The 11,036-nt window shown below is 42.2% G+C and overlaps 1 protein-coding gene across 1 annotated transcript; it reads right to left on the minus strand.

The window, feature by feature from the left end:
• Positions 1-2,227: 2,227 nt before the first annotated feature.
• LOC123426320 (FBD-associated F-box protein At5g38590-like) lies at positions 2,228-5,680 on the minus strand. The gene is made up of 3 exons (XM_045110131.1): positions 4,572-5,680; positions 3,956-4,120; positions 2,228-2,890 (listed from the first exon to the last, which is right to left on the minus strand). Exons 1-3 carry the CDS (start codon positions 5,544-5,546, stop codon positions 2,570-2,572), a joined length of 1,461 nt encoding a protein of 486 aa, XP_044966066.1. The 5' UTR covers positions 5,547-5,680; the 3' UTR covers positions 2,228-2,569.
• Positions 5,681-11,036: the final 5,356 nt, after the last annotated feature.

Consider the following 11,036-nt stretch of genomic DNA (forward strand, 5'->3'; position numbering starts at 1 on the left):
GTGTTCCTATGACTCAAGAGTAAAGAAAATGAAAGAGAAAGAATATATCTTCACGCTTCAAAGTCTTCAGACAGTTTTTCTTCAGGAACCACTGAATTCCTCATCTTCAATATCTTCATGAGGAATATCAATTTCATCGCAATTTTTTCGCGCTCCGATCCACCACTAACGCATGGCAAGCCGTCGCTCCTCCACCGCAGGGACAAGGTAGAGGATGCCGCCACCGCTGCCTGGAGCCGTCGCCCTAGCGCCCAGCGCCGCCGCGCCGCATATGTGGCCACACGACCAGGTCCACCCCGGAGCGCCCTCCGTTGAGATCGCATCGCCGTCCAGGGAGGCCTCCGTGCGCCCAGGAGAGAGAAGCCCGCCGCCGCCGGCTGTCGCACGGGCTTTGCCCGGTGGAGAAGCCCGACGGCGGCATTAGGTTTCGCCCGAGCCGCCCCCTGGAGAGCGACGCGGACGCGAGGCACTTAATTGATTAATCTTCTATGGGTTTTAAGTTATGATGAAGAAAAATCATTGACTTGTTCATATACTAATACTAGAAATTGTTCTACGTTTGAGGCTTGTTCAAATATGTTTATAACTAATACCTCGTGAAGAAACTACAGTCCTCTTCTTTAGAGAGTCATCGTTGCATCATCTTCGTAAGCAGGACACAAATATAAGTCGACCCTAAAAAACATCTAAAGCAGATCATGGCTTCATGGTCTCCTAAGAGCACAGAAGACGAGACGAACGGGGCCGATGGGAGGAAGGAAGCTCTTGTCACCTGGGAGTTTGTCTTTCTTAACCACAATCTTTTTGACGCTCAGGCCCACCTCTTTACCTATTCTCTTGTCTAGGAACAAAATTTTCTCACGTGATGTCAGATGTGCCGCTGCCACCACCAATGGCTTGTGTTTTGCAAAGCAAACAAATACGTACATCACTCCCTTTGTGATAGAACTTTGACAACCTGAAACGTATGTTGTCTCTACGTAAGTAAACTTCTGACCCGGTGACATCAACCCCCGTGTCCATATTCCTCAGTGAGCCATGTTATTTCAGGAGGAAGTGACCCCCTAGACCACATACATTTCACCACCGTCAATGTCACCTGGTTTACCAATAAGATACTCAGCAAAAAATCACTTTAGCTGTGGATTCATCGTCACATGAATACTTTGTGTCTGTTTATTTTCTAGATAAAGGACACTATTATTAATGCAAAATATACTTTGCTCCAAGTGCGTACACACCATCGTCAACAGCGTCAGTGTTTCATTTGGTGTAGTGCAGACCCCGTCCAAAGCCAATTCATCCAACAGCAGATAACCTGCAAAGGAGATGGACTTTTGCTTTAAAAATTACTCCCTCCGTTTCAAAATAAATGTCGCTGCTTTAGTATAAAATTTGTACTAACTTAATATTAAATTTACATCATTTATTTTAGGACAGAAGAAGTATATCATTTCTATATAGCCTAAGTGACAGACGTGTCCACCCTCATCAGCGTACAATACTTATTATGTCATTGAACAATGATCATACAAATTGGCAACACTTCTTGGCGAATACATATTCGAATGAATGCGCGTGTAGAATTCACAAATTTGTAGTAAAAGAAGAGGTGTTTAATTGTTTAGTCATGAGCACAAAAACAACACTTCTCGCTCTCTTACAGCTGCAGCGAAAGCGAGTAAGGTTGTCTTTTGTCAGCACAACTTCTTTGACAAAGATACCACATAAAAGTCTTTCTTCCATTGGTATATTCAACTTTCATATTTGTTTTATCATTGTCCACTGGTTGCGAAACCGACCGGTACCTTAAAGTCGATGCTCATTTTGTTAGATTTCAACAAAACTCATCCTCAGCCTTGAGATAATCAACTCATCAATCATACATAATTAACCAAGGGTGACCTACCAACAAGAATAAAAGTGTAGCCAGGAGCACTAATTACTACCTCGGGCTAGGAGTCCTGTTCTAGCAACCTTATTTGGAACACTTGCCCTCTGCAGTACTACTAGATTCGAAGTGCACTCGTCACATGATAAATACTACCAGCTTTGTAGCAGTTGCTTTGTATATTAATCTCGCATCTATAAACAGCTTATCGTAATTCACCCAACATGAAAGACCACTGGACTTGTAGCTTCATGACATGAACTCATATATGAGACCAAGCTACTTAATTTCAGTCCGACAATTCATGAAAGAGCCATACCTTTACAACAACAGAAATTCCAGCAAAAGATATCGAAAGAGAGAACTTCCAATCCCAGGTACCATTACAATAACAGAAATTCATAGCAGAAATCGCCATGAGACTACTAAATAGCAGTGCACCCCACTTAACAGATGCTCTCAGCATTGTTAGGAATCAGGGTAAGCTGCTAATATTCTAGCAAATTAATTAGCATCCATAGTTTCATACAGATTATTGAGATAAACATGCACCCCAGAAAGGCAATCCCAACAACATTGACATATTCTGGCAACATGAGTTCGTCACCACTCCTGAACATGCTTACATTAGGACCAAGCAAACTAGAAGCTTGTGAAGAGAATTGGCAAATCAGTGTGTTAATCTTCAGGAACATACCGAACTTTCCCCACCAAGCAGCGGTGCACATAAAATTCCATATATAGTTCCGATGTGGAGAAGCTTCGTAACATCTGGCACAACCCCTTGGCCTTTCTTTCCGTAATTGAGTGATGAAAAGATACTGTCATCTTTTTTAAGGCCGTTGACCAACTGAATAACAGTTGCACAAAATCACGTTCATGTTCAGTTCCTGATAGTTCACTAATTTCTACTTCTTGGAGGCCATCGAGCACAAGTTTCTCTGTTTTCCAGTGTGTTGGCTGATCACAAATGCAACTCGATGGGCATGGAGTCTGCGCCTGAAGTGAGGAGCATATCAACTTTGTAAGATTAACCGGTACGTTTCATGACGAAAAAGACGAAATTATAATTTATCAGACTGCTTGAATATTTCGAGATGCGTCAGCGCATTTACAAAAGAAAAATAGCATGAAATAGTTTGAAGCCAGCATACTGCAGAAAATAAGTTTGTTCTGTACAAAAGAAACTGGTACGACAAACCCTATTATAGAAGTTACACGATTTCTTAAACATGTGATGTTCAGTTTGACCTTTGGACTTCATTGTCAATGAAACCTCTTAGAAAAGGACATGGAGTTTTTGGTCCCGAGCTCATATGCTCCCTCATGAAGAGTGAAATCAAAAAAAAATAGTAAAAACATTCAAAAAATTCTGAATTTTTTGTGATAAACTTTGACAAAAGTTTTGTATGCTTACAAAAGTTCAGCTCGAAATAACATTTGTGGAAGTCGTGACGAAAAAAACAAAATCGATGCTCCAAAAATGCTAGTTTTGGATACATTTTGGACTGTTGATTTTGTTTTTTTCGCTGCGACTTTCAGGAATGTTAATTCGTGCTGAATTTTGATAAGCATGTAAAACATTTGTCAAAGTTTACCATAAAAAAATTCAGAATTTTTTAAAGCATTTACTATTTTTTTCAATTTTACTGTTCATGAAGGGGCATTTGAGCTCGGGAGTAGAATAAGACTTTCGCTTAGAAAAGCATATCATAAGAAAACAAAATTATCTCCAAGTACTTGCTTTAAGTGTGTTATCAAGATTGAGTGTGCGACTGAGCCTGCCAGGCAATATATCGTCACATAGATTAGAAAATGGTACACCGCTTTGCTAAACTTGAAGATGAAAGTACTAGCACTTACATGAGCGATGAGCGATATAATTTCCACAGCTAAAGTTTGGACACAAGGTATTAGTATCAAACCAACACCTAGAGTAGGTCAACTGGAAATCGAGTCTAGGTATGCCGAAAGTGCAAATGTGTAATTTTTATGTGACTAGCCTGATAACTCGAGCATTATAAATGCTTAAAAGAGTTATAAGGAAATTAAGGACAGATTTACCTCAAAGTAGTTGAGTGTCAACTTTCTTACACCAGTACACAGTCTGAGAATGTGGAATAAGCTGGCGCCAAAGCAATGTCCGTTTGACATCAAGGTCAGGGACAAGCATGTTACGTCAGGGAGCCTTGTCATGTCTTCCATCAAGTATCGATCGTTACCTATATCCTGCAGGTTCAGATGACGTCACAAAAAAATATTACATGTAATGTCGAGGAGCCTTGGCATGTCATCCATCAAGGTTTGTAGGTAAATCACAAAGGAGAGTAATGTATCACAATCGAAAAGTTCATTACCTCTTGGATAACAAATATTCTAGTCAGAAAAAATCAATACAGTACAATATAAGAGATGAACATCAACCGCGTTCAGGCTCAATACATGTCTGTTACAGATATTTGAACAAATAGAAGTATAGCACAAGCGAGAAATTTGCATGGCTGTTCTAGAATGCGATATTGTCCCGTTGACACATTCCTTCAGTTAAACTACATGTTTGTCTCATTATCAATTGATCACATTGTCCTAATGACACATTATTTCAGACAAACTACATGTTTGTCTCATTATCTATTGACTTAGTAGCATGACATAACTTCACATATAAGATTGAACTCACCGGATTATAGAGCAGTAGGAGGGTTAGACTGTGCATGACCTTGAAGTCCAGCAAGATCCTCAGGCAATGGAGATTGGGTGTAAAATCAACCGGTCCATATACAAGAAAAATGCCAGCGTGCAGACATTGTAGATGTGCCATCTCGCCAATTTGGACAGAGCATGGATCATAAGCATCATTCCACTGGAGCGACATCAGCTGAGGCGCTGAGATGCTAGCAATAGGTTGATTGGGACCAAAGCAAAGGATCACACTTAGCTCTTTGAGCGTCGGTGTCACGACAGTGAGCTGCTGCAGGCCATCTAGATCATTCAGCTTCAATTGCATTAGAGACTCTGAGCGGATGGTGAATTTATCGATGCCTCGAGCATCGTTGATGGCGAGCCTTTTCAAGCATGGGGAGCAAGCCGAGGATACAACGTCACCCAGCACGCACGGACCCTGTACCTGGAAGCTATTCAGGCAAAGATCGGTGAGCCGAGAGGATATGGCGGAGGTTGGCAATGCAATGCCAAGAAACCCTAAGTGGAGCGAGATCGAGGTGGCGTTCTGGAAGCATGGCAGTTCAAAGGCGCCTATGTCCCCGGCCTCGTCGTTCGGCGACACATTGTTGATGAAGAATAGATCGCCGGCGAGGCGGCGGGCGGCGATGGGGAGCCACGCGGCCATGAAGTCGGCAGAGGCGTCGCTGGCGAGGACGCGAAGAGAGCAGAGGGCGGGCGCTTGATGGGCGGCGAGGACGGCGGGTACGCTGTATGGGTTGGTGTCGGGGAGAAAGTCCAGGCCCGGGAGGAGCGGCCAGAGCCGGCGCCAGCGGCTGGAGAGGACGCTGGTCCGAGCGGCGACGGCGGTGTTGCGAAGCTTGAGAAGGATGTGAATGAGAAGGTCGTCGGATAGCAAGCTGAGGAGGTCCTCGCTGCCGTTGGCGGAGAGCCTGGCTCGCTTGGCGGGGGCCTCGCCGTCACTGTGCTCCATGGCGGAGGGATTTCGCGCAACTCACATCGGGTTCCCGCTCACGAGTTGGGGATGGGGAAAGAGCGGCGGCGTGGGATAGGGATGGGATGGGTCGGCGTCGAGTAGCGGGAGCGAGTTGGGACTTGGGAGAAGGGCGGCGCCGTCGCCACTGCGGCCAAGGGACGGACGTCAAGCGAACGCTCAGGCCCAGGAAGCTCAGTGAACAATTTCAGCCCAGCAGCACAACGTTGAGTTTTCTTTTCTTTTTTGTCAGGCCCGGCATTTAAAATAGGGAACCACTAGCAAGATGGCTATATTTCATCAGACTAGTCAATCACCCTTCGATTGAATTGTTTTGAACCGTCTAATTGTGTCAGGGAAGCCTGAATGCATCAACATGTTCCCAAAACAAAAACTGCTTCCCAAAAATTACGGTAATAACTCTTTTTTTTTTTTGGTAAGCCGTGATTTGCTTCCACCAAATAAATATAGAATTAATTCTTCCCAGAAATTACGTTACATACTCTATTTTCTTTTTCATTTTTTTTTTGGTAAGTCGTGATTTTTTTCGAGCAAACTAATACAGAAATCAATGCTTAGCAAAAATTGGAGATTTGCTTCCAACAAACAAGGTAAAGGAAAATAAATATTTATGTAGATGCTTTATATGTAGCGCATGGATGGCATGGAAAGTCCTATTTTGTTGATAGAAGCATCGTGCAATATGCTATGGAAATAAAATATTTGATAGTGTGATTGATTTATTTGTTTCAGCGAAGCATTATTCAAAGTTGCGCTACAATTTTTTAGATGCTTTGGAGATATTTTTTTGTGTAACAAAAACTATATTCATGTTCGATGGAAACATTTGCTTGGCAATGAAACTTCTATGGATCAATGACATGAATATACACGGATGCAAATTCATTTGATGCGAAAACTTTACAAGTCTTTTTTTATAACAACACAAATTTTACTTCTACATGGATGCGTAAGTGTATTTTTTGTTTTGTTTGTGATGCAGTAGAAATATACTTCAAAAAATCAGATAATTTCTTTCATCGTACCACGGTTTCAAGGATGTTTGTTTCCATGCAGACTTATTTACCATTGAAACACATCATTGGTTTAAAGCGAAGTGAACTATTGCTTCCATAGAAACTAGAATGTGCATCGAAAAAAATTCAGAATGTGCTTCCATAAAACATAATGTGGCATCTAGGCACAGTTCAAACACCGTCAGCTAGACGCAAACCATGCTTCCTTTCAATGTTAGCCGTGCTTGTTGTGATGGTAATGGTTGCTCCCAATGTTGGCCATACAGCCATGCTTCTTTGCAATGTTGGTCATGCTTCTTTGTGATGGCAATCGTGCTTCATTCCAATGGTGGATGTGTCTCCTTCTGTCACCACATTGTTAATTAGTTGCATCAAGAAGGTTTGGCATGGATGGAGTGGCGCTGCAGCTGCACAATTAGCCGACGACCTTTTGACAACAAACTCGGTCAGTTGAATATATCAAATTAAACCAAGGTAAACTAAGGATGTGAGGTACCATTTCGTGCAGCCGACCGGACGTGCTCCCATCACTATCAAGAAGGGATGACACTCTAGGTACAGGAATCAATCTCCTGTCTCTTGATGATTCCTCAATGTTTGTCCAGCATTCCTACTGGGATGGGCATCACGTACGGCAACCTGCTCATTCAGCACATAAAAGGATAATAACCAATCACAGCACATAAAAAGATATTGGGAATTGAATCAGGTTATTGTGATTTGCACAAAAAATTAACAAAAAATCGTAGATGACATAGTGATCCATTACACATCGGATATAACATAGATACACTCAAACAAGTTTCATCGAAGCAAGCATTGCAACCAAACTAACGCAAATTAGAACAGGAGATCAAATCTGAACCAAAGATGTGATTAATCAACCCTAGTTTGGGTGAGTACATATCAGCGGGACGAAGCCTGGGACGTTCGCAAAGCTTCTTTGCCGAGCCAAAACGGCGCACCGCCGCGGTGGGAGGGATGGTGATGAGGAAACTTCTGGCGAGGGACCGGGGCGGTGAAGTGGGCATGGTCGACCGAAGGTGAGAGCAGGGATCGATGGAGAAGATGCGGGCGGGACGCTACACCGATGATATGGAGCAGTTGTAGCCGTCACGAGATCTTGGCGCGGAGATGGCGGCGGAAGTAGCCGCCGTGGTCACCACGAGCTCATCCGTGGGATGCGAGATTTACTCGCCCGACCTGGACGTTGTGAGGTGGTTGGGATGGAGTAGGGTGCGAGATTTACTCGGTAGATGGATTAAATTGTGGGATTAATTGAGGAGATTGGAGATTTGTATAGAATATGGACCGTGGGATTAAAAGTGAATCAACGACGCCGGACCGGTGTGACGAAACTTTCGTATCAGACTTCTGATAAGAAGTGTTTCCCTTTAAAATAAGGATAATTGATTTTATTCAAAAAAATTGGGTCATACTCGACTTGTTTATCCCTAGCTTTTGAAAATACGTGTTTCTTTCCAAATCACTTTATTCGTCTTATGTTATTTTCCTTGACCATTTGACCGTCATTTTAAAAACTTCATAACAAATTCATACTAACTCAGAAAAATGCAAATGAGATATTAAAATGTTTAGAAAACATCACCTATATGTTCATGTCATTTACATTCATGGAAAAAGTGTTGGAAAGTCCCCATCACCTCCATGAGCTAAAACCGAGATGGAGACTTTTCAACATTTTTCTCATGAATGCAAATGTGATACACATATTGGTGATGCTTTTTTGAACATTCTGGTATCTTATTTGAATATTTTTTGAGTTATAGTACGATTTTTTTTATGAAGTTTTGAAAATAACGGTCAAACGGTGGCAAAAGCATAAGACGAGCAAAGTGGTTTGGACAGGAACGCATGTTTTCAAAAACTAGGGATAAACCGGCCGAGTGTGACCCAGGTAGGGGCATAAAGCCAAGTATCCCTTTGAAATATGGGAAAAGCTTGCGTTCAACCGATGGATCGCGCAGCACTGATGCGTCGTCTCCTTTATGTGACGTTTGTTCTCTGTGTGCATGTTTATGTAACTAGACAATACCCCGTGCGTTGCAGCGGGATGGTAGTGTAATAAACAATTTTAAAAAGTGGAGCACACGATAAGGAGAAAAAGAGTAAGAAACAAGAAATAAGAAATGTTTTGCAAGAAAAGATAGCTTGGATTTAATGTGTAATTCTCAAATCAACTTACTAAGTACGATGAGTTGTGTAACCAACTTTGCATAGGATTTTAGCTTTGATCATCTCAACGGAAAGAAGACGACACATCTGTTGTGCTGCTAAAAAAGTAGCAATTAATAGTGCAATACAAATTACTTGTGTGCACCTTTAATGAACTCCCAACACTAATCTTTCCGGGTATCTGACTTCGTTGAATTTACATAGTGCTATATGTATGTATAGCATCTAGATTGTAAAATAGACGTCGTCGCGGTTTATGCTATAATACGTACAAAGGTAGCATGAGATTTAAGACTTAAGAGCCATACATGAAGGTTGTTTCTTCTCTTTACAACAACCAGACGTGCTGCAGTTGAATCAACCGATATTGTGAGGAGTAGGTGGAGCCTGCAAGCAAAGGACAACGAGGCATCCTGGGGTGACACAATGCAATGACCTGCTCTTGGTAGCGGATCAAAATTAGAATGTGGGCATGATTGATCCAGTTGGGATGCTTGACACTGCGGAGAAGGCGAGCCAGATGGACTGATCGAGGTGACTTCATGGTGTTGCATATGGCAACATCCTTAGTGCCAGGCGCCCTACGACCGCGACGCCTCCGTCTAATTTGGTCGGCATGATCGATGAGAAGAAGCGCTTCTCCCTCTCGTCCCGTCCCGTTTTTGTCCCTATCTCGGTAGCGACACTGTCCATGACCACAACAAAGTTGGTGCCATCGTCCTCCCACACAGACGGTGGCCTATGAACCTATAGCTATGTACAGTTGTACCATGCCCACGTTGGTCTGGGTTTTTCGCAATCGAGCAAGGGGAGGAAAAAATCATGAATCCTCGTCGGGTGATGAGGTCATTGCTATTTATTAGAAGAACTCATGTGAGAATGACATGTTAATTACGAGGGAATGAAGCGATGGATTCACGTGTTACTTGTAGAATTGTTTCATGAAGAAGTTGAAGATCAATGAGATAGTGGGGGGTGAACATCCAACCGTTTTTGCCGCTTCTTTTTGCCGTTTTTGCTGCTTCTTTTTGCATGGAGGAGAGAATGTGCTCACGGTTAGTAAACAGAAGCTAAGAAAAAACTTGAAAACATAAGTTATGATATGGCATCACGGTAGAGCATGGAAATTCGGTAGTTTAATTGCATACTTGTTGATATGCCATGATAGCTGAGTTGACATGTGTACATGTCAAGATAAATAGAGTAGTGAGGATGACTTTATCCCCGCCCATTGTTGTGCTAACTTCGTTAAAAATGCGTAAGTAGTTGCCAAAAATAACTAAATATAATGAAAAGAAAGAATAAGGTTGAAAATCAATAAAAGAAAGTATCTAAAATAGAATAAAAACTTATTTTTGCATTAGTCTATGCATGTAACGCCGTCACATCATATATCCATGTTACTCATCCTTCACATTTTTGTTCGAAATGACATTTTAACTATAATTCACTTGTAATTTATAAGTTAATGCATGACTGGCTTATGTGACAGATTTTGCATGGCTTCATGAGGGATATGACTTGCATGCATTGCTTAATGGGACGTTGAGGTGGACATTTTGCATGTTGGAAGAATTGGGACCAAATGTCAAATAATATAAGATTCTTTCTGCAACATTATGCATGCTGCAAATTGCCACCCGTAGCAACACCCATGTTACAAAAAATAAAATTGAAGACAAGAACTATAAATATTTTTGCAACATCATATGTGTTGCAAAATTTCTTTTGCAACGAGACCCATGTTACAAAAACAGTGAATCAAACAAATCTGCAACATCGAGTCACTAATGAGAAAATGCCTACGAGTGGTGGGCTCGAAATGGGCTTCAGTGACGGGCTTGGGGCCAGGCAGGCCCGCCACTAGTCTCCTGCCACTCATAATAGGCCATCAGTGGCGGGCCTAGGCCTGCCACTGCTATGCAGTCACCACATGTGGGCCCATATTTTGGCCTGCCACTACTAATTTAGACCGGGATTTAGTTCCACCTGAATTTAGGTCCCTTCGAACTAAGGCCCGCCATTGATGGCCTGTTACTAGTGGCAGGCCTAAATTTAGGCCCGCCTGTGATCTATATACCAAGAACAAAAAAATGTTGTTGTGGCAGCGCAATTTGTGCCATGGCTACATTTTGTAGTTCATATAACACATCATTCATACAGATATACATACATATAGCCGCGTAAAATTATGAGTCCATCTAAAACAAGAAGAAAAACCAATGTGCATTCAGTCCATCATACATGGACAAATGTT

Source organism: Hordeum vulgare, chromosome 2H (genome assembly GCF_904849725.1).
Source record: "Hordeum vulgare subsp. vulgare chromosome 2H, MorexV3_pseudomolecules_assembly, whole genome shotgun sequence".
Lineage (NCBI taxonomy): Eukaryota > Viridiplantae > Streptophyta > Magnoliopsida > Poales > Poaceae > Hordeum > Hordeum vulgare.